The sequence below is a fragment of the Remersonia thermophila genome, chromosome 4 (assembly GCF_042764415.1).
Source record: "Remersonia thermophila strain ATCC 22073 chromosome 4, whole genome shotgun sequence".
Classification (NCBI taxonomy): domain Eukaryota; kingdom Fungi; phylum Ascomycota; class Sordariomycetes; order Sordariales; family Chaetomiaceae; genus Remersonia; species Remersonia thermophila.
Genome location: NC_092220.1, coordinates 588,062 through 610,966, shown reverse-complemented (window position 1 = coordinate 610,966; position 22,905 = coordinate 588,062). Strand labels below are relative to the sequence as shown.

The 22,905-nt window shown below is 63.0% G+C and overlaps 5 protein-coding genes across 5 annotated transcripts; 3 read left to right on the top strand and 2 right to left on the bottom strand.

The window, feature by feature from the left end:
* Positions 1 to 815: 815 nt before the first annotated feature.
* VTJ83DRAFT_4281 (uncharacterized protein) lies at positions 816 to 2,564 on the bottom strand (the record flags this gene model as incomplete). The annotated part of the gene is made up of 1 exon (XM_071010753.1): positions 816 to 2,564. One exon carries the CDS (start codon positions 2,562 to 2,564, stop codon positions 816 to 818), a length of 1,749 nt encoding a protein of 582 aa, XP_070865731.1.
* A 2,401-nt stretch (positions 2,565 to 4,965) lies between these two features.
* VTJ83DRAFT_4280 (uncharacterized protein) lies at positions 4,966 to 7,965 on the top strand (the record flags this gene model as incomplete). Its single annotated transcript, XM_071010752.1, has 5 exons — positions 4,966 to 5,041; positions 5,153 to 5,279; positions 5,350 to 6,569; positions 6,643 to 7,041; positions 7,121 to 7,965. 5 exons carry the CDS (start codon positions 4,966 to 4,968, stop codon positions 7,963 to 7,965), a joined length of 2,667 nt encoding a protein of 888 aa, XP_070865730.1.
* Positions 7,966 to 9,371: 1,406 nt separating this feature from the next.
* Positions 9,372 to 12,035, bottom strand: VTJ83DRAFT_4279 (uncharacterized protein; the record flags this gene model as incomplete). The annotated part of the gene is made up of 1 exon (XM_071010750.1): positions 9,372 to 12,035. The coding sequence occupies one exon, from the start codon at positions 12,033 to 12,035 to the stop codon at positions 9,372 to 9,374; it is 2,664 nt and encodes an 887-aa protein (XP_070865729.1).
* Positions 12,036 to 17,781: 5,746 nt separating this feature from the next.
* VTJ83DRAFT_4278 (uncharacterized protein) lies at positions 17,782 to 19,513 on the top strand (the record flags this gene model as incomplete). The annotated part of the gene is made up of 3 exons (XM_071010749.1): positions 17,782 to 17,799; positions 17,874 to 18,576; positions 18,663 to 19,513. 3 exons carry the CDS (start codon positions 17,782 to 17,784, stop codon positions 19,511 to 19,513), a joined length of 1,572 nt encoding a protein of 523 aa, XP_070865728.1.
* A 786-nt stretch (positions 19,514 to 20,299) lies between these two features.
* Positions 20,300 to 22,813, top strand: VTJ83DRAFT_4277 (uncharacterized protein; the record flags this gene model as incomplete). Its single annotated transcript, XM_071010748.1, has 1 exon — positions 20,300 to 22,813. One exon carries the CDS (start codon positions 20,300 to 20,302, stop codon positions 22,811 to 22,813), a length of 2,514 nt encoding a protein of 837 aa, XP_070865727.1.
* Between the last annotated feature and the right edge of the window lie 92 nt (positions 22,814 to 22,905).

Genomic DNA, 22,905 nt, shown 5'->3' with positions numbered 1-22,905 from the left:
AGGTGCGTGTAAGTGGTCAACGAGAAACAGGAAGCGAGCCCGAACAACCACGGTCCAAGAAGACGCTTTGGAAGTGCGATGCAAAGAGGATCTGGCAACGACCGGCGCTCGCGACAGCAGAAAAGCAGGATATGCTACTACGAGATGGAATCGAGTGGATGCGCCCTGTGGATGCTTCATGAAAAAAAAAAAAAGCCCCCCTCTCTCTCTATCTCGCTCTCTCTCTGGAGCTGGGGATCACGACGTCAACAAACCCCTTCTTTTTTGGGGCATGCCTTCGTATCGCCCCTCTCATTCATCCGCGGCTCGGAGACGTTGCCCCGGGGAGGTTGCGAGGCAACGTATGCGCGCCATTGGCCAGACGGGGGGGGGAGGAGGACCTTTGCGGCCGCGTGGGCTGCAATATTGGCCGTCTTCTCAGCCGGATGCGATGGAGGGAGGCGTGTTGTTTGGAAGGGAAGGGGGGCGGCTGGAAAGGGTTGCCACGGCAACGGGCGATCTGGACCGCGGGCCGCCAAGGGTTGACGCCGTCATGTTCCCCGAACTACCGAAAACGGCGACCAGCGCACGAGTCAGAGGCCGTGGGCCAGCGAGGAGAACCATTCCACCATGATGCGAAGTCCTTGTCGCGGTGACCGGAGCTCCAAGAGGATGGGCCGCGGCATCGCGCCGACCGGCCTACGCAGGAATTAGTTACTCAGTAACTAGCTGGTCAAGCCAAACGCGGACGGGATTCATTTCGCGGTTTGCAAAATCCACAGCGTCGTCCCTCCGTTGTGCGTTGGTTACGAGCTACTATAATATCAACGAATCAACTAACTACCCGGCGAGGGCTTTGCGTCCCTCGCCGCCTCGAGCCTGGCCACCTGCGTCCTCAGCGCCTCGACGCGCTTCTCGAGCGCCTTCTCCCTCGCCCTCCCTTCGTCCCGCTCCCTCTGGGCCTGCGCCAGCTCCGTCTTGGCTTTCCTCGCGCTCTCGCGGATCTCGTGCATCCTCTCCGCCGTCTCCACCAGCAGGCCGTCGTCCCCCACCGCCAGCAGGAGCGCGTCCCGCGCGCGGGCCAGCCGCTCGTTCTCGGCGGCCAGGAGCCGCAGCTCGGCCGTCTTTTCCTGCACCTCGAGCCGCAGCCGCGCGTCCTCGACCTGGGTCTGCTGCGCCCGCCGCAGGTGGTCCTCGTACCTCTTTTCGAGCTCGGTGGCGCGGGCGGGCCACTTGGGGCTGGGGCAGGCGACGATGGTGGGCCGGGATTCCGCCGCGCGGGTGTGGGCCACGCCGGGGTGGTGCTCCCACGCGGGGAGGACGAAGAGGGTGCTCCGGTGTTGCGCAGGGCGGGCGGAGCCGCCGCCGCCGCTTTCGCCGCTGCCGGTCGGGGGAGCGACGCGGTAGTAGCGCGTGGCGACGTCGACGTAGACCAGCCCGCCCTTGTCGGCGAAGCCGGCGCCGTCGCCGACGGCGCCGTTGCGGGCCAAGGCGCGCTCCCGGCTGCGGGCGAGGGCTTCTTGGCGGTCGAGGAGCGAGTGGACCAGCTCAAAGACGGCGTCGCCGGCGTGGGCCAGGATCCAGCGGTCCTGCGGGTAGACGAGGGGCCGGCCGCCGCCGCCGCCGCCGGAGGCAGAGGAAGCGGCGCCGGAGGCCAGGAGCTCGTGCGGCACGGTGGCCTCGCCGGCCAGGACGTCGAGGGCGGCGCCGTAAGCCCGCTCCAGGTCGTGGGTGCGCGCGACCAGGGCTTGGGTGAAGTGCAGCCACTGGCCGAGCAGGCTGTTGCGGGCGTTGGCGAGGTCCGGGTGCGGCAGCGCCGGGTCCACCGCCGGAGGCCGGTGCGGGCCAGGGCCGTTATCATTGCCGCCGTCGTCGTCGTCATCTCCGACCAGCTTCTGGCCGGCGAGCGGGGTGACGACGGGCAGGAGGCTCATGAGGCCGCCGGTCGGGCTGAACTCGTGGTCGAGGCGTTCGAGGCAGGCGTTGGCGTGCAGGACCAGGTTGTGGTGGCTGGCGTAGGGGCGGATCTTGCCGCCCTTGGAGCGAGGGGGCTCGGCGGCGGCCAGCGGGCAGTGGTAGTGGGTGACGCCGCGGGCCTCGTCGCGGGAGCGCACCTCGTTGACCAGGGCGAGCAGCGGGCGGTGATGGTCCGGGTCGTTGTTGTCGTAGGGCGTGGACAGGTCGTCGAGGAAGTCAAAGGCGTCGTTGAGGCGGTAGCGCACGGCCAACGGGTCCTCGGTGCCGTCCTTGTCGTCGTCGCCGTCGCGGTTCTGGCCGCCGCGGATGCCGATCTCGCCCGGCTCGAGGGTCGGGGACAGCTGGAGGATCAGGGCGCAGAGCGACTGGGCGTGCTGCTTGAGGGCCAAAAGGGTCGGGGGCACGCCGTGGGTGGACAGGTAGGTGCAGTTGACGTGGCGGAAGAGGCCGGTGTCGACCTCGGCGTCGTGGAGGCGGGACCACGACGACGTGTAGGGCAGGGAGTAGTCGGTGGCCTTGATGTAGCCGCGCTGGCCGGCCTGGTCGTCGTCCTCGTGCTCGGCCAGGTGGGCGGGCACGCGGAGGTGGTCAAAGCCGGGCCTGGACATGGTTTGCTCGCGGGATGGGCCGTCGGTCTCTCTACGTGGCTCTCAGGGGCAGGAAAGAGGTCACGCCGGGAGGAGGGGGAGGGAACGTGTCTACCGTCTCCTGTATATCCCACGGTGGCTCGTTTGTGGGAGACCTGCCAGCCCGCCTGGCTGTCTCGTGGTTCTTTGTTGGGCGCCGCAGGTCAAAGGCGTCGTCTGTCCATTCCAACACCGCCTCGGACGGAAACGGCAGCGTACAAGGTTCCATGATCTCTCCTCTCGCCGACGCAAACGGCCTCGTGTGCAGAACCCAGAGGGGGGCAGCGCGGTTTGTCGCTCTCGGGGAAAGCCGACACCGACCTATGAAGGATGCTGCCATCTACTATAGGTACGCCATGGACTGGCCGGGTGCTTGTTGATTCGCACCCTGCAACCCTGGCATCCTTTCAGGGAACGAACCGAGCTGCCACCCCCGTTTGGGGTACTCTGCTACTTTGTACACCACCTTGGTAGTATGTACATGACCACTGTATACTATATACAAGCTTGCAGGTGGTTTCTTCATCGGTTCCCCCGCCCTCCACGCACACGCGCGCGGTCGGCTCTGGGGAAGAGGGGAGACGTGCTCTGAAGGTCGCCGTCCCCGAGACATGGCCATGACCTCATTGGCTCCCCGGGGCTGCAATGCAACCCACCCATGGCCGGCAGGACGGACATGTGCTTTTCCATGTTCCTGGGCAAGCTGGTGCTACCGCAGCAAGTACTATACTGCTACTGTGTAGCATGTATACCGCTGTGACACGTCGACAGGACGCCATGTCAAAACAAGCAGAGCTGGTGTAGATCGGGTGCGGGGGTTCTCTGCAAGAGGAATCTGCAAGCTCAGCAGCGCCGGGTCAGCCGCTGCTGCAGCTCATCGGTCGGTCGGTCGGTCGGTCCCATCTTTTACGCAGTACGTAGTGTACACCACAGTACGCAGTATGCACCAACCAACGTTAGCCCGTATGGACCGTCAGCCACACCACGGTTTGTCGACGCCAGTCACCCAACGCCGGCTTGACTTGGCTTGGCTTTGGCTTGGGTGGAAACGCCAAGAGCCCGGGCGGCGAGGAAGAGGGGCGCCGGACCGGAGGGCGAGAGAGTCAAGCGTCACGGAGGAGGAGGGAGGCCTGTCCTGTCCTGGTGTTCGTTCGCTTGTTGGCTGATTGTCATGAAAGCCCAGGAGAGGACGAACACGGGATCCCGACAGGGAAGGGCAGGGTTGCATGCGGCTTGGCGGGGGGTTTGGGGCCGTCGGTAACCCTGGTCGAGCTGGGAAATTGCAGGGGCTCCACCGGGCTCTTCGAGGTTGTCCGTTTCTGGCATTTCGGCGCATTGGGGGGCGGCGCATTGGAGCGCATTTGCGTCATTGGCCTCTCGCTGATCCGCGAGCCATGCTGCCAGGCCCTTGCAGGCCCTTGCAAGTCCTTGCAAGAACCTTGCAAGAACCTGGCAAGAGAGAGCTTGCTTCTCCAACATCTTCCCACAGCACTGCGTATACTGCGTACATGCTGCTAGTACTAGGTACGCAGTCCAGCCACAGTACGCAGTACATGCAAGTGGTTGGTGGATGGGTGGATTCCCTTGACGTACATGGTGGAGAGAGCCAAAAGAGAGTCATCCATCTACCTTTCCAGGTTAGTTACCTGGTTTTCTTGATTTTTTTTATTTTACCGTTCTTTTTCTTTCTTTTTATTTTTTTTTATTTTTTAAATTGTGCATACCTACCTCCCAAACCTCTCTGCAACGCTCTCATCTCGTCTACTTGTCCACCGTTGCGTCATTGATTCGATTCGATTGGATGGGCCTGCGCGCGCGCTTGTTTCAGCGGACGTCCCCTGAAGTCGGGTCACCGGCTCGCTTTCATCCCTGACCACTCGATCCGCTTGACCTCCCCGACCCTCAGGGCCTCCCCTTGTCTCACCAAAAAGTCCGGCACCACGAAGCGGCTACGCAGTACGGACACCTACCGGACACGCGCCCACGCCAAAAAGAGAGAAGAGAGCTGCACAGCTGCCCGGCTGCCCGTCCTAAACAAAACCTCGGCGCTCCCTCGGACCTCCCCGACCCGCCTTTTGGTGACGGACCCCCGCGACGATCTCCGGCGAGTGAACCATCCAACTACACAAAGTAGTTTAGTCTGTCTACAGAGGGCGCTGGTCATCGCCCTTGTCTTGTCTTGACGTGTTACCCCCCTACATAGACGGTACGGCCTACAACTGGGTCCTACTTTACCTACACAACTCTACTTGTTCTTGTTCTCCTTCTTCTCCTATCCCGACACACATACACCCCCCCTTGGCACGACTGCGAGACCACCTCAGCCCTCTCTCACTGTTTCTCCCTGGGGCCGCAGAGTACCCAACTCTGCACCGTCGCCATCATGGATGTCATCTTTGACAGCCTCAAACCCGCCGAGGATGAGGCCAACGACGACACCCGCCCGACCTCGTTGTCGAGTGAGTTCTTCTTTCTCCTTGTTTTCTGCGCCATGACGTGAATGGCGGACGGAGGATCATGATGGGACTGACCTGATCATTCAACCCTCTCTTCTCTCTCTCTCTCTCTAGGCATGGTTGCGACCCTCATCCCGGTCGCCATCATCTCGGGCGTCTACATCCTCGCCTTCCTCATCCTCCGTAAAACCCAGCGCCGATTCTACGCCCCTAGAACCTACCTAGGAAGCTTGCGCGAAATGTAGGCTCCTTCTGCCCTGCCTCCTCCTTCGCGTCCCTTATGGGCTAACCCTCCTCCTTCTCCTCCTCAGCGAGCGCTCGCCTCCCCTCCCCACCGGCTTCTTCGACTGGATCATCGGCTTCTGGAAGATCCCCGACATCTACGCCCTCCAGCACCAGTCCCTCGACGCCTACCTCTACATCCGCTACCTGCGCATGTCGGTCGTCCTCTGCTTCGTCGGCTGCATCATCACCTGGCCCATCCTCTTCCCCGTCAACGCCACCGGCGGCGGCGGCCAGGCCGAGCTCGACATACTGTCGTACGCCAACATCGACCAGCAGGGCCAGTACAACCGCTACTACGCCCACGCCCTCGTCTCGTGGGTCTACTTCGGCTTCGTCATGTACATGATCATGCGCGAGTGCATCTTCTACATCAACCTGCGCCAGGCCTTCCTGCTCAGCCCCTTCTACTCGGACCGCATCTCGTCCCGCACCGTCCTCTTCACCTCGGTCCCCGAGGACCTGCGCAACGAGCGCGCCCTGCGCAAGGTCTTTGGCCCCGCCGTCAGCCGCATCTGGATCACCAGCGACACCACCGAGGTCGAGGAGCTCGTCGAGGAGCGCGACGAGGTCGCCATGCGCCTCGAAAAGGCCGAGGTCGAGATCATCAAGCTCGCCAACAAGTACCGCCGCCAGGCCCTCAAGACGGGCAGCCCCGGCGACGCCGTCGCCGACGCCGAGTCGGGCGACCTCGCCGCCCGCTGGGTGCCCCGCGACAAGCGCCCCACCCACCGCCTCGGGCCCCTGGGCCTCATCGGCGAAAAGGTCGACTCCATCGACTGGTGCCGCAAGAAGCTCTCCCACCTCGTGCCCGCCGCCGAAAAGGCCCAGCGCAAGTACCGCGCCGGCGGCTACGACAAGATCTCCGGCGTCTTTATCGAGTTCAAGACCCAGGCCGACGCCGAAGGCGCCTCCCAGATGCTCTCCCACCACCTCGGCTTCCACATGTGCCCCCGCTACGTCGGCATCCGCCCCGGCGAGGTCATCTGGTCCTCCCTCGCCATCCCCTGGTGGCAGGTCGTCATCCGCCGCTACATCATCCTCGCCTTCATCACCGCCATGATCCTCTTCTGGGCCATCCCCGTCGCCTTTGTCGGTTTCGTCAGCAACGTCGAGGCCCTCTCCAGCACCATCTCCTGGCTCGGCTGGCTCAAGGAGATCCCCGGCTTCATCATGGGCGTCATCACCGGTCTTTTGCCTTCGGTCCTGCTTTCCCTGCTCATGTCCCTCGTGCCCATCGTCATTCGCCGTAAGCTGCTCTCTCTTTTCTCTCTCTCTCTCTCTCTCTCCCCCTCTGCCTGCCTGCCTGCTAACAGCCGCAGTCTGCGCCAAGTTCGCCGGCGAGCCCTCCACCTCGCGCGTCGAGCTCTTCACCCAAAACGCCTACTTTGCCTTCCAGGTCATCCAGGTCTTCCTCGTCGCCACCCTCTCTTCGTCCGCCACCGTCGTCGCCGAGAAGCTCTACAACAATCCTAGCTCGGCCCCGTCCATCCTGGCCGAGAACCTGCCCAAGGCCTCCAACCTCTACATCGCCTACTTCATCGTCCAGGGCCTCACCATCGCCACCAGCGTCCTCACCCAGGTCGCCGGCTTCATCATCTTCTGGCTGCTCTACAAGTTCCTGGCCTCCACCCCCCGCGCCATGTACCAGAAGTGGACCGAGCTGAGCGCCATCTCGTGGGGCAGCACCCTGCCCGTCTACACTAACATTGTCGTCATTGGTACGTGCTCCTTCCTCTTTCCGCCTCCTCCCTGACTGGCGGCTGGCTGACACACGCTCTCTCTCTCTCTCTTGGTCAGCCATCACCTACTCGTGCATCGCCCCCCTCATGCTCGGCTGGGCCACCGTCGCCATGTTCCTCTTCTACTTCGCCTGGCGCTACAACGTCTTCTTCGTCACCGACACCCAGGTCGACACGCGCGGCCTCATCTACCCCAAGGCCATCAAGCAGCTCTTCACGGGCCTCTACCTCGCCGAGGTGTGCATGATCGGCCTCTTTGGTGCCTCCATCGCCCCCGGTCCCTTGATCCTCATGGTCATCTTCCTCGTCTTCACCGTCCTCTTCCACATCTCGCTCAACGCGGCCCTTGAGCCCCTCATGTACAACCTCCCGCTCACCCTGCTGGCCGAGGAGGCCGAGGTCCGCCGGCTCGACCTCGAAAAGGAGCGCTCCGCGTCGGCCGCCGCCGCCACCTCGCCCTCGTCCTCCAACAACGCCAAGAAGGCCAAGCTGCACGACCTCAACGGCGACGGCATCATCGACGAGACCGAGGCGGCCGTTCTGCTGGCCCGCGAGGCCAACAAGTCGACGGGCCGCGTCGGCAACTGGTTCACGCGCTTCCTGCAGCCCTGGATCTACTCCAACTACGCCGTCCTGCGCAAGCTCGTCCCCCGCACCGCCTACCTCGACCCCTACCCCATCGACGTCGCCGACGACGCCTACCACCCGCCCACCGTCACCAGAAAGGTGCCGCTCCTGTGGGTGCCCCGCGACAGCGCCGGCGTCTCGGCCCAGGAGGTGGCCCAGACCCGCAAGGTCATCCCCATTACGGACGAGGGCTGCGTCCTCGACGATAAGGGAAAGATTCGCTGGGACGAGGAGAACACGAGGCCCCCCGTCTGGGAGAAGAAGATTTATTACTAGACGGAGTTGGGAGTCGATGGGCGACGGCTCTGGTAGCGTTGCCTTGAGGGAGGAATCGGCCAGTGAAGAAGGATGCCGTCGTGGTGGTTGATGTGCCGGGTGTGTATGGGGGTACGTACGTGTACCTTGGTGCATAGCAGTTGCGGGAAACGTTTGGGTGGATGACCAGAAAGAGGCGGCGGTGGCGGTTGTGGTGGTGCCACCAGCATGAGAAAGGGGAAGAGGGGGGGTAGAAAGGGAGGGAGTCTAGTTTTCATGGGTTGAAGGAGGGGGGGTAAAGTAGAGAAGGAGGAGGGTGGTGGAGGAGATGATTTATGCCTTTCCATTTTTTTAATGTTTTTTTTTTTTCCTTTTTTTCCCTCTGGATTCTGATACCCAACGTTTGGAAACCTCTCTCAACCAAACGTACAGACACACATGCATACACACACACACAGACAGACACACACACATTCACTTACCGTCAATGTATCTGTCTATCTGTCTTTTTAATTAGACATTGAATAATATACAAGTGAGTTTTTTCGGGTTTTATTTTTTTGATTGCACAGCCTGATGTGATGATAATATGCCCAAGGTGGCCAAACAATAAAAAAGAAAAAAAAAAAGATAGAGGACATGACTCTTAAAGATGTGTCTCCCAAGAACCCTTGTCTAGAAACAAGTACCCGGCGGTATGTACACGTTAAGATGCAGTTCTAGTTCTTTCCGGTGCACTCTCTCCCGAGTTCAGACTTGATACCTGCTTAAGCCGCCATCATCACAACATCCAGCCGTCGCGGTCACAAACACGGTAAATTGTTTCCAAAGTATCTCGCTCTCTGTATCTGTCTCACTCTCCTTCTCTCAAGCGCACACGCCTCTCTCCCTCTCTCTCCCTTTCTCTCTACCCCAGTCATCCTGAGCAGCTTAACGTCGACCTAGGTGCACCCCTACTAGTATATTCAACGACCGAAACCGCCAACATGCCGCATGCCTCATTCCCATCCGGCTGAACTCGCTCGGCGCACCGAAAATGCAGGAATCAACAAAAAGAAAAGAAAAATGAGAAAAAAAAGGGAGAGGGGGAGGGGGGGTTTGAAAAGCAACCGTTTGAGCACGTTGAAAAAGGAACACCCTTCACCCTCGTACCACAGACGGCATAACAAGCATCCTCACGTTTATTCCCCCCCATGTCCCCTTGGATAGAAACCATTCTAGCCATCCCAAGGGCCGAATCTTCCGTCTTTCCTTTTGAGCCGGAAGCAAAGCCCTCCCGGGTCAACCAGCAACAAGCAGCAGACCACCAAAAAAAAAAAAAAAAAAAAAAAAAAACGCCAACATCAGCCAACACCAAGACCCGCCATCGCCATCACCACACCAGCCATTGCCATACCCCGCGGGGCCCGGCTGAGAAGGCTTGCTCCTCAGCAATACGAAAACCCCGGGACATGCTGCATTATGCCACCGCCCGAGGGCATGGCGGGCCACCCCGTGGCCACGTCGGGCATGCCGCCCCAAAACAGGTTGCCATTGTCCAGCGGCATCAGCTCTTCGGTGCCGTGGGCAAACTGGTCGATCCCCCCGGGCGCCAGGTTCCATGGCAGCGACTGGTTCTGCTCCAGGTACACCACCACCTGGTTCGACGTGTAGGGCGGCAACTTAGGCACGCTACTGCCGGCGAGGTGGCCCGGGTGCTGTGGTTGTGGTTGTTGTTGTTGCTGTTGCTGGTGGTGGAGGTAGTGCGGGTTATGTGGCATTTGCGGCGACGGGATGGCTCCTGAGGACTGCGACGGCGAGTGTTGCGGCTGGGGCTGGGGCTGCGGCGGCTGCGGAGGTTGACCCTGTTGTAATCGCCACATCACCGAGGCGGCCTCGGTTTCGTCGATCTGAGGAGCGGCGGGAGCGGCATGAGCAGTCTGCGACGTGTTGATCGGGGTGAAGGACATGGATGTGGACCGGGGCGTCTTGGTGTGGTCGGCGACATGGCTGTTGTTGTTGTTGTTGTTGTTATTGTTGTCCGGACCGACCGACGAGCCGGGCTCGGCGGTGCTGTCGCGCGAGGAGGCCTTTTCCTCGTCAATGGCCAGGATCTCGCCGTTGTTCACCACCTTGAACCCTTGCTGCTTCCATTCCTCCAAGCCGCCGCCTCCCATGCGCAAGCTCAAGTCCCCTCCGGGCCCTCCGGGGCCGCCGGCCGGGGCGCGCCGGCCGATGTGGCGCTCGTAGTCCTGCTTGACGCGGTCGTAGTAGGTCATCATCTGCTGAAAGTAGGAAACGTACGTTTCGGCCAGGTTAAGCCACGACGACATGTGCGTCAGCATCTTGTAGGTCAGGCCCGTCGGCCCGTGCTTGAAGACGTTGAGCTCGCCGCCGGGCACCTGCTCCGGCTTGGGGAGCATGTGGCCCTTGGTGTCGATGTGCGGGAAGTGCACGGCGTAGATGCCGACGAAGGCAGCGGTCCAGACGGCGAAGAGCACGAGGGAGGACATGGGCAGCTTCTCGCGGCAGATCTCGATGAGGTCGACAATGTCGCGGGCCGCGTGGAAGATCTCCTCGGCGCTCGCCTCCCAGAAGCCGTCGGGTTCCTGCCCCGCGGGGAAGGTAGGAGGGTCCAGGGGCCCGACGGGCTTGTCGCACAGGATGGGGATGAAGGGTATGTACTCGCGGTGGAGCATGATGCGGCACACGGCGCCCAGCATATGCAGGGAAACGTAGACGCTGCTCGCCTGGTGGTTCTCGTGCTTGTAGTAGTTGCTGTCGGACCAGCGGAAGTGGTCGGGCAGGTCGGCGTAGAAGCCGTCAAGCTTCTGGCGCAGCTTGAAGAAGGTGGTCTCGTGGGACCAGGGCGGGTGCTCCTCGGTGAAGCGGCCGCCGGCGAAGCTCCAGCGCGAGATCTCGCCCCAAAGGTCGACGAGGCGGACGAAGCGGCCGAGCACGCTGTCCGAGGTCCTGCGCGACGCGTCGACGCCGGGCATGGGCTTGAGAAAGCCCGTGTACACCTCCTCAGACAAGTCAAACGACACCTCGGAGCAGGGCAGCTGGATCTGCAGGTCCTCGGAGCGTATCGTCGAGACGCGGTCGCGACCGCAGCCGAGCAGGCGGTCCAGGATGAGGCAGCTGAACATGGTGCGCCGGCGGATTTCGCGGGCGATGATGCGCTGGCCCGGCGGCATGGCCTGCCGGGCCTGCCCCGGGGGTCGCGGCTCCCGAAACACCCGGCCGGGCTCGCAGTCGCCGTCGCCCAGCCCCAGCGCTTGGGCCATGCGGATGGCCACGCCCACGAACATCCAGGCGGCCATGCCGCCGACCTTGGGACGGGCCTGGCTCCACTCGTAGAGCCCCAGCATCAGGAACGCCTGGACGCGCTCGACCGAAGCCACCGTCATGCTCGTGCGGAGACCGCCGAGCGCCTTGGTGAGCACGTCGGCGTAATACTCGGAGGCGGCAGCGGCATCCGACGTGGGGCCGGCTCCCGGGCGGGGCTTGGGGCCGCCCGAAGCGGCGGCGGCGGCAGGCCCGTTCTTGGGGGCCGTGACGTACGAGACGAGGGTGCTGTGAAAGCGGGCCGTCAGCGTCAGGATGCCCAGCAGCACCAGGTTGATCTCGGGCGAGGTATCCGAGGGCTTGGCGCGGAACCGGCTGCCGAGCTTCTCCTTGAGGGTCGCGAGATGGAGGAAGGGCAGCTCGGTGGCGAAGTGAAGGCGGTAGATGTCGAACAGCTGGCCCCAGACCGTCTCGGTGAGATACGGGGCCGAGAGCACATCCTCGGCGACGGCGGCGGCGGGCACGGCGGCTTCCATCTTGACCATATCCTCGATGCGACGAAGGCGCTTGCGCTCGGCGCCTTGGTCCACCTTGGACCCGGCGGGGGGCTCGGAGCGCTTCGGCGGGGCGGGAGTGGCCTCCGGGTAGGTGCACTCCTTGCCATTGCGGATGCACGTCTCGCAGGGCTGGTCGCCGCCGGTGTTGTTGCACTTGATCTTGGACTTGCGACAGCGCTGGCAGGCGATGCTTGACCTGAGGGGCGGCCGCTTCACACCCCTCTTGGAGTCGACAGCGCCGGAGCTGCCGGGACTGCCTACCATCATCGAAGCCAGAACGGGCGACCTGCTGACATCGTCGGGGGTTGTCGCGACGGCGGCCGAACCGCTATGGCCGTGGGCAGCGCGAACCGGCCCGCCTGCGGAAGCAGCAGCAGCGGCGGCGGAGTGGCGTGGCGGGCTGTGCGGCAGCGGCTGGCGTATATTGGGAAGACGCTCGAAGGGTGCCGAGCCCCGACCCGGAGGGCTCGGGTGCGGGTGTTGTTGTTGTTGCTGCTGCTGCTGCTGCTGCTGCTGCGGGGGCGGTGGCGGCTGCTGAGGCGACACGACGGGGGACTTGGCCGGCTCGACAGGCGCATGAGGCGCCTGAGCGTGGAATGCGTCGTGAAATTTTCGCTTCGGGGTGGGCTGCTGCAGGTCGTAGGAAGACGAGGGGGTTGCGGCGGCCGCTTCGGAGTCGGGCGGCTCGGGAGGGGAGAGGATGGACTGGATGCGCAGATGAGAAGCAATCGTGACGGCGGGTTGGGTCTCGCAAGGGGACCCCCACGGCGCAAACGCAAGCGATGAGAAAACGAGGCCTTCCCTGGCCACGGGGCACGGTGCAACAAGCGGGCAGCGAGACCGCACCGACGGCTAACGACGCGGACGTGCGGAAAAGAGGGGGGGGGGGGGGAGGGAAGGCAAGGAGCCGAGACTCGAGGTCCGGTCGCGCGGCCGGCAGATGGGACCGCGAGCGGGAACGGGTTAAATACGCGGTGCCGGGAGGACCAAGACAAGAACGACGGGGACGGGACCGGAGCGGGAGAGCGGGCGTTGGCTCAGCAAAGGAAAGAAGAGAGAGGTCGGTTGGACCGGCTGAGGGCGACGTTTTGCACGGCGGCCGCTGCTGGTTCGCGCGTGTGCGACGGCATCCACACAAGCAGGTGTGGGTATCCGTTTGGGCGGATTGCAGCCGGGCGAGTAAGCGGTGGCGCCTGCGGACGTGTACGGATCCGGAACGAGCCGGTGCGACGCCGACGGGTTGCTGGCGACGCTGGTCGGGTTGCGCGAGGGTGCTGTGGGATGCAGGATCGCGGGGAGATGCTCGGGGCGGCGAGGAGACGTATTCGATGGGACCGTGACAGGGAGCAGGATTCTGGCAGCAGCAACAGCAACAACAACAACAACAACGGTTGCAGCGAACAATAGTACGGTATAAGTAGCCGCTGTTGCAGTTGCAGTTGCAGTCGCAGTCGCCGTCGCAGTCGTGGCACCGGGTCAACGAGTCTGGATCGGGCAGGACGCGGCAGGAAAAAACGGGCGTCCAAAGAGTTCGATGACACGGCCGGTGGGTACGTAACGTCCGACGAGGTACGATAGTGTGCACAGTGTGTTTCGAAGTCCCGGGGTTTCGCGGGGGAGGGGGGGAGAGAGGGGACAGGGACGGATTCGGCAAGACGGCCTCAATAAATTTGGGCAATGTGTGTGTGCGTATTGTGTGCGTGGTGGTCTGCAATGGCGGTGCCGTACAGCACAAGGAACGGCAGGCTAGGTAAGCTCCAGAGGGGACGGAAGGGAATGCACGGCGGAACGGGGGCTGCAACCGTTCCGGTGGTTGGTCTTTTGTCGTCCTTGTCTGCCCACCCCAAGAAGAACAACCTGGAAGGGAAGACGATTTTGTTGGTAGCTTCGGTAAGGTCGGCAGGGGCCCCGGAATGGCGCTGCGAGGGTGAGGATGATAAGTCCGCGGTGCCGGTCCGGAAGCAAGATGGATAGGCGGACTGTTTCGGGGTGGGAACCTGGAACCTATCTTTGGGGGGACAGTCGCGTGGACCTGGATGCCCTGGTTTGGTGTACTGCGTACTATATGTATAGGTAGTATGCTGACGGGTCAGGGATGATGGAGGGGGGTCGGGGTTCCAAAGTTTGAAGGTTTCAATCGGCAGTGACGAAGAAAAAAAGAAAAAAGAAAAAGTGAAAGGAAAAAAAAAAAAAAGAAAATCCTGGGGACGCTTCTGTCCTTTGGAGATGCCTCACACTGATGTGCCTGCCCTTCTTACTTGCTTAAGAGGTAGTTAGCGTGCTCGGTAAAGGAGAGCAATTGCGACCAGCACGAGTTTCCCCAGCTTTACTGTTGTCCATGCTTTCGATCGGTCACCTGTTCCTTCCTACCTACTTAACTCTACCGACCTACCTACACAGTACAAAACGCAAATGGTGTTTCTCTCCTCCAGTTCCAGTTCTCCACCCGAGGGTTGCCAAGCCAGCGATTTCGGGCTGGCTCTGCCCCTCGTTCCGGGGGGACAGCGGCTCGGGCTGTCCCGCGGAGAGCTACCAACTTCCAGCGAGCTAGGGCGCCCACCAGGTAGCTACCTACGTATACGCATACCTACAGTACACTTTAAGGACGAAAGTAGGTACCCAACGAGCTTGGGGTATATATCGTCGTCTTATACAAAACCCGAAGCCAGGAACCAGAAAGGTAGATAAGTACCCTTCCACTGCTTTATTTACAGCAACGCAAACTGGACCCGAGGGGTTGATGTGCACAACTGCCCGGACCGGGCATACCTAGGTACCTAGGTACCAGCTAGGTGGGCACCTCCCTCCCGTCGCCGGCCGGCCTGGAACTTGATCTTCCTTCAGGTACCTTACCTACACAGTAGACACCTAAGGCTGGGCCGATGCTGCCTCGGAGAGGGACCTTCCAGTGCGACGGAACCTGGATGGGAATTCCGGAATCCGTTCCCGCTAACTAGGTACTTGATACACGCCCCCCCCCCCACTTCCACCGTCCCGCCCGTCCCCGTCCACCAAAAAACCCCCTCCATCTCAACGCCCGGCCCTCGCCTTCTAGGTACTCTGCTCCGCTGCCTGAAGAGATCCATGGGAATTCTCCTCGATCAAAATGCATCACCTGAGTTCCATTTTGCACCAGAGATCAGCGTTCACAGAAAAGGCCGGCGCTGTCGATTTCCGGCTTCGGTGGTGAGCGGCTGAAACCCCCCCACCTCTTCCAAGGTTTCGCTGTGGTGCCGCGGCGAGCGAGCAAGACATAACGCCAATGCAAGCCAGCCCGGCGCGAGAGGTAGGCAAACAACGTGTCTCTGCTCCGAGAGCCGCCCATGGCCTTCTCCCTTGCTCCCGGGATCGGCAAGCCTCCGCCCTGACGACAGCCCTCCATCGGGACGGGGGTCTCGCACGAGTTGGCCGCGCCGGAGCTCTGGGTCTCGGATGGCCTGCCCCGCCTCTGCCCACCCACCGTCCTTGAAACACGCGTCTTGGGCATCGTGGGCTGGTCACCGACGCAGAACCCGTGTCCAACCGCATCCCATCTGCATATCGCCGAGCAAGCCTCACAGGCTTGCAGAACTCCTGGAAACCGTCGCCAACCTCCCTCCCAGGTTCCCGGCCAGTTCGCCGAGCGATGTGCATCACCGGCACCCCACAGGGGGGGGGGGTTTGCTTTGAAACGGGCTGTCTTTATTGACTCGGGACGGAACCTCGTGGGCGTATCTACCTACCGTTTTCTGATGGCCAAGTCACGCGCTAGCTTCTCATCACGCGCTGCCATCCCATCCTCGACGACATGGCCCGCAGGCAAGCCCGGATTTCCTTGAAGGAATCCGGAACGGGGCCGTGTCTTTTCTTGCTTGGGCCGTGGAACGGCGCCCGAGGTTGTGTGTGCGACAAGGCTAGCATCGGATCCGTTTGCCATAGGGGCGCCTTCCGGCCGGTGCAACACCAAGAGATGAGGAGGAGGGGGTGGTATAAAAGGAAGAACGTGCGGCAGGCAGCCTGTTGGAGAAGACGAAAAGAAGCCGGGGCGTTTCCTCAAGGGAAAAAGAAACAAAAAGAGGCGTCGGCTGGTGCAACACACTCGCTGCTCCGTGGCTGCGGGAGAGCCCAACTGCCGCGGGTCGTGGGGAGGGAGGTTGGTCGGTGTTGACTCTGCCGACCCGGTTCCGTCGTGACGGCACCTTTTGGATGATGCAACCTCCGGGTTCCCCTCGCCGGCCCCAACCGCCTCGCTTGACGTTGGGCTGTCCTGGGCCGTCGCGGGGCGCTACGACCTCGATGCTTCAGGAGGGAAAAGAAAGCGTAGAATGCATGGAGCTCAACGACGATCGGTGAGCCGGGCATGTCGCAACGGACGAGCCAAGTCGAACGTGGCGGTCTCTTCGACCAAGCATGGCGAATGACAATGGCCTCTGGCTCGCTCAGGCCGAACGGTTTCCCAGTCGCCTGCATTTCTGCATCCACAATCTTTTTTCCTTTTCCCTTTGGAAAAGGGCCCGTGCAGCTCCATCATCATCGCAGGGATCGGGCCTCTCACATAGGGCCGAGCATATCGCCTAAACAGCTCGGCCTGATACGCCTCCGACAACCTGGCACACACATGTTCCGTGACGTGGACCGCCTGCGGCCGTGGTGATGGTGGAGTGCCGGGCGCCCTCCGACACAAACGCGATGCGATACCTTGCTTCAACGGGTGGAAAGGGGGAGGGGGGGCGCTCTCTCCGAAGGGGCATCAATGGCGACCGCTGCAAAACAGATTCAACCTTCTTCCCCTCAGGGTACCTGACAGACAAGACAGCACTAAGGAGGTGAGCGCGCTTGAAAGGGTCATTCAGTGTCACCCTGCCGGCCCCGTCCCCCCGCCCCCTCCTCGCCCCCCCCACTAGGTATGATAGGAGCATGGACTTTTTTACCATCATCATCACCACCACCACCACCACCACCACCATGTGGGAATCTACGCCGCAGGCATGCAGGGAAAATGTCTGCACACGCGGTCTGGAGCTGGCGATGCGCAGGGCCACGTGAGACAGACAGCGGGAGAGCAGGGAGGGAGCTTGATGAATGAATGTACCCACGCAGCGAGCGACGGCAGATGAGGTTGGATGGCGGGGTTTCTAGGTCCTACTGCGTAGGTACATAGGTAACAGCAATGCCACAAGCTCGGAGCTGGCCGTCAAGGGGTCAAGGGCTGCCTCTTGATCCACACACCCGACACAAGACACCGCCCCCCCCCAATAGCTTTTCTCTGGAAACCTACACAGCATGTATAGTAGGCACCTTACCAGGTAGCCACCTTTTGTTGGGGTTTGCTTTCGTCATTTCTCCATGCCCGACAAGACCTAGCCCATGGCCACCCTACGCCGTTAGTACATACGCCCTCGATCGGTGGCGGATGCGAGCCCCTCCGACCTGGCACGCCCAATGACGTCGCTCCCAACCCACCGAGTGACGGGTGCGAGAGGCCTCTCGCCGCTCCACACAGGCACGGCCTTTAAGCGCCATGGGGCCGCGGGGTGCCGGGGCACGTTGCTATTTTGAACCCGGTCGAAACCGCACGGCAAAGCCGACCCCGCGCTTGCTCAGCAGCATCGTTCAGCTTTGTCAAGGTCCAAACATTTGGGTTGGTAGCTTGGTTTCTGATTTTAGAAGCCTCGAGGAATCCCGGGACTTTTCGTCCTGCATATCTTGGGGCCGAGTCCCCACGAGCATTGAGCATTGAGCATTGAGCATTTGCGCTACTTTCAGCAGCCGTTTCAACCCACCCGGCCTGTCCGTCGCACCAATCTATAGCACCCGCGGCTTTCTGGCACCTCCTGAGGGGCTGTGCTTTGGGCATAGATACCGCAGTCCCAGCGGAGCAACCCCATCAACGACGAACCCAGCCAGGCGTTGATATCGCAAGCCCGGTCGGCATTGCTTCCTGGATCTGCCTTCAAAGAGCCACCGGCCTCCTAGCTATCTTTCGATTCGAACCCCCCCCCCCCCCTTGATTTGAGAATCAACCAACATCACCATGTCGCCGGGACACAATGTAAGACGACGGCGCCCGCCGCCAAGAAATCTCTCGTCGCTAGGCGGCTCCGAGGATCTGACTTGGGAACGCAGGACCCGAAGCTCCTCTACGCCATCGACGGCGTCAAGGCGTACCACATCGCCAACGGGCGGGAAGAGCCGCTGACCCCCGCCGGCCCCCAAACGCTCTCCCTGCTGATGGTGCCGACGACCTCGGTGTTCGCCGACCCCGCCCTCCACCCCGATGCCGCAGCCGCCGAGCAGGACTTTTACCTGCACCTCCACCTGCCGCCCGAGCTCGACCTGCCGCTGCCGGCCACGACGCAAATCTACCACCAGCCGCCGACCAGCTACCTCATCCCGCGCTGGGACCTGGGCCCGGACAGCGGCGCCTTCACGCGCATCGAGTTCCCCTCGGTCGAGAGCCGCAAGGGCATCCAGGAGGACGTGGACACGTTCGAGACCATCCTGGCGCAGTGCACAGCCTTTTTGGAGCGGGCGCCGCCGCCTCGCATCGGCTCCGGCGGAGGCGGCGGCAGTGGCGGCGACGAGTGGTGGGAGGACGGCGGCAAGAGCAAGAGCGCGGCGGCCAAGGCGGCCGAGGCGGCGGGCGACGCGCTGCCCGCGTACAACCCGGCCGCCTTCAAGCCGGGCGAGGGCTACGCGCGCGGCAGCCGCAGCGCCACCGCGCAGGGCCAGATCGTGCTCATCGACGAGGAGGACGGCAGCGTGATCGGCGAGCTGGCCGATGGGTTCCAGGTCGTCGAGGACGGGAATCTGAAGCCCGGGTCCAAGGGTGCGTGCCTCCCCGACAATCCCACCGAAACAAGCACGCCGAGAACTAACCCGAGGGCCCTCGTCCCCCCGTTTCTTTTCTTACAGACCCCGTGGAGATCACGCTCCCGTCGCAACATAGCCACACCATCGGCGTGGCCCCCATCTCCAAGGAGGCGTACGAAGCCGAGCTGCACCCCGCCTACAAGAAATCCTTCCTCGTGTCCAACGCCCACGCGGCGTCCCGGCTGATCATCGCGGGCTCCGAGATGGTGGCCAAGCTGCTGCAGAGCCAGGCGGAGACCATCACCAAGAAGACGCCGCCGGCCTCCAAGCCCATGACGTTCAAGCCCGCGACGCGCCAGCACATCCGGCGCATCAACACCTTCACGGGCAGCGCGGCGACGCTGTCGGCCAAGACGGTCGGGCAGATCACCAAGGTGGCGCAGAACTTTGGCGCGACGCTGGCGGGCAAGAGCAGCCACGGCGCGCGGAAGGGGTACGACAAGGACGGCAAGCCGATCGAGAGCTACAAGCCGGGCCTGCTCAACAAGACCATGATGGCCTTCTCGACCGTCATGGACGGCGTCGACCAGGCCGGGCGCAACCTGCTGGCGACGACGAGCGAGGCGGCTACGACGGTGGCGACGCACAAGTGGGGCGCCGAGGCGGGCGACGTGACGCGCGGCCTGACGGGCGGCATCAAGAACGTCGGGCTCGTCTACATTGACGTGACGGGCGTGTCGCGGCGGGCCATCCTCAAGAGCGTGGCCAAGGGCATGGTGGTGGGCAAGACCTCGACGGGCGACAACATTATCGTCGGCGGCGGGGACGGCGGGGTGGCGGTGCTGGAGAAGGACGAACCGGCGGGGTCCTCAACGGCAGCGGCGGGGTCGCAGAGCGTGGCCGAGGGGAAGAAGCCGGCGAGCTCGGCCAGCGGGGGGTTTTTGTACAAGTGAGCTTGAGGGAACGTTTTGTTTTTTTTTTTTTTGTGCCGGGGAGGGGAACAGACAGGGCGGGAAAGCGGGAAAGCGGTTAATCTAGCACCTAAAGGATAGAGAGGACCGGACAGGAATTATAGGCGGGGGTCGGGGTTGTTGGGTTGATTACATAGGTCTTCCAGCAGTAGGGACGCTTTACTGCGTAGGGATTCAGGTATTGACAATGTAAGTACCTACCTACCTACTCTGTACCTGAGTCATTCGTCTTTTCACCCCTTTTATGGCCCCAAGGAATGTACTGTGTATTATGTACATATTGTATCCCTATTGGCGGGTGGTGCCCCACTTTCAAGCAGACGCTGATGTCACTCGTCGAGTTCCCCCATGGACGTTGGCGATTCAATCGCGTCCCTCCGCCAAACTTCACCGCGGAACTTGGTACCGACATCTTGCCCGGCCAACATCCTCTCCCATTGCGAGGGAATATGGCATTGGATGTTTTGAGCACGGCAGAGCGGTAACGGCTGACCCGAGGCTGCAGACGAAAAGCATCCCAATTCCTTCCTTCGACCAGCAGGTCATGTGCTGCCGTTTGGAACCTCTCGGCTCCCTCCTCCTCTTCCTCCAGTCCCTCCGCGACCGCCGCGCTCGACGACGAGCCGCCCGCCTGGCCCGACGAGACCAGCGAACCAAGCTGCACGACATCCATCCTTCTCCCCCCTCCACCAGCTACGAACCATAACACCCAGCAGCCAAAGCAAAACGAAAAAAAAAAAAAAAAAAGAACAAGCAAAAAACGCAAAGATGCTGCAAGAAATCCTCCTCTCCCTGTCCGGCCACCCCTCCCCGCTCCTCCGCTCCGCGGCCGCCTCCGCCTCCGCCGCCGGCTCTTCTTCTTCGCCTCCTTCCGCTTCCGAGCCCGACGTCTACTCCGCGGCCCTCACCCCGCCCGAGCGCGCCCTCCTCGCCCCGCTCGCCCGCCTCGCCGACACGCACATCCGCGCGCGCGCCGCCGCGGCCCACCTCGCGGCGAGCCACCCGTCGGTGGTGTGCCGGGCCGTGGCCGCCGCCGTCGACGCGCGGCACCTCGCCGCCTTCCGCGCCAAGGTCCTCGACGTCGAGCGCGCCCTGCTGACGGGCGACGCGGCGCTCGTGGGCGCGCACCGCGCCGTGCCGCTGACCGAGGTGGTGGCCGAGTTTGACGGGTGGGGGAGGCGGCTGGGGTGGCTGGAGAGGGTCGTCGGGGTGCTGGAGCGGGGCGTCGGCGGAGGCGGCGAGGGGAAAGCGACGATGACGGCCAAGGGAGTGATTGATTTCCTCCGCGGGGAGCTGCCGACGGGGTACACGGACGTGGAGGAGGTTGTGCTCGAGCTGGTGGAGGTGGCGGAGAGGGCGTGGGTGAAGCAGGTCGCGGCGTGGGTGCTGTATGGGCGGGTGCCGGGGTTCGGCGCGGAAAGAGACTTTTTTGTGAGGGTGGAGAGGAGGAAAGCGGAGGACGGGGAGGGCGAAGAAGGGAGGGAGGAGGTCGAGTACAAGTGCGAGATGGGGTTGCTGCCGGGGTTCGTGCGGCCGCAGACGGCGGCGTCCATGCTGTTTATCGGGCGGTCGCTGAACCAGATCCGGGCCAAGGGGGCGGCGGCGGGAGAGGCTCGGCTGCGCGGGGAGCATCACCTGTCGACGCAGCTGGCGAGGCTGGCGGCGCTCCAGCACCCGATCGACGCGGCCGCGTTTTCGAGGGCCATCGCCGAGATACGCAATCACCTGTCGCGGACGGTGCTGCAGCGCTTGCTGCCCCTGGGCAAGGTGCAGGAGACGCTGCAGCTGCTCCGGGACTTTTTCCTTCTTGGCCGAGGCGAGTTTGCCATGGCGTTGACGCACCAGGCCGACGCCAGGATGCGCAGCCGCTGGAGGCGGGCCGAGAACCTCGCCTACGAGAGGCGGGACGGGCTCGGGACGGTGGCCGTCAAGGAGGGCGAGGCGGCAGCGGTCCTCGCCAAGACCTGGGCGGCCATGGCCTCGATGCAGGGCGAGCACTCTCAGGAGGACGAGGGCCTGGAGCTTGCGCGCGACCTGCTGAGGCTCAGCATCGCCAAGCCGAGGCCGTCGACCCCGGGGAGCTCCGCGTCCGCCGAGAGCGGCGGCCTTCCCTCGATCGCGCCGACGCCGTTCCGCAACCTGCTCTTTTCCGTCCCCGTCGTGCTCACCATGCGCCTCCCCTCGCCTCTCGACCTCTTTCTCACGCCGGCCGACCTGCAGATGTACACGGCCATCAACTCGTACCTGCTGTCCCTCCGCCGGGCGCACATCCACCTGACGGACCTCTGGAAGATCTCAACCCTTCGGCGGCACCACCCGGCGCCCCCCGGCCCGCCGCAAGGCAGCACCCGCGCCGGCCGGGAGAGGGTGCAGCTCCTGCGCGAGCGGAACGACGCGCGGCGCTCCATCCTGCGCAACGCCTGGGTCACGGCGAGCGCGGCCCTCTTTTTCCTCGGCGAGCTCGAGGCGTACCTGCAGACCGAGGTGGTCGCGGGCCTCTCGGACGGGTTCCAAGCGTGGCTCGCGATGGGCGAGGACGAGCAACCGAAGCAGCGCGACGACGAAAGCGAAGACGGCGACGGGGGCGGCAGCGCCATGGACCTCGATCAAGAACCCGGCGGACACGGAAACGGCAACGAAAACGAAAACGAGCACGAGCACGAGCACAACGACGTCTGGCTCGCCGAGTCGTCTCCGACCACGTCGCCGCCGCGGCGTTCCGTCCAGCACCACGACCCCCAGACCCTCGCGACGGCCCACCGCGCCTACCTCGGCACCCTGACCCGCCGCTTGCTCCTCACGCGCGCCTCCTTCACCGACGCCCTCTACGGGCTGCTCGTGCAGACGGACCACCTGGCGGCGCTCGTGCGGCGGCTGCACGACCTGTGGGCGGCGGCGGACCTCGAGGCGGACGCGGGCGTCATCGACTCGTTTGTGGATCTCGAGCGGGAAGAGCGGGAGGTGAGAGGGGAGATGGGGGCCGTGGAGAGGAGGGTGAGGGAGGGGATCCGGGCGCTGGTGGCGGAGCTGCGGAAAGCGGAGGAGGACGGGGCGAGGATTGGGGATAGGGAGGAGGAGGAGAAGGAGGAGGAGCAGGAGGGGCAGGCGCAGGCGCAGGCGCAGGCGTTGGGGGAAGACAAGATGTACGAGAGCGTAGAAGGGGGCGAGTATGTTCCTAGACGGGTGGGAGGGGTGGATCGGCTGTTGATGAAGCTGGATTTTGGGACGTGGTTTGGGACGGACGGGGAGGGGTTGGGGGAGGGAGCAGGCATCCAAGGATAAGGTACCCTCGGGCAAGGTAGGATGATATGGCTGTTGTTTTACTCAAGGAGGTCTCTAGGCGAACAGGCGTATTGGTTGACTTATTGGACGTA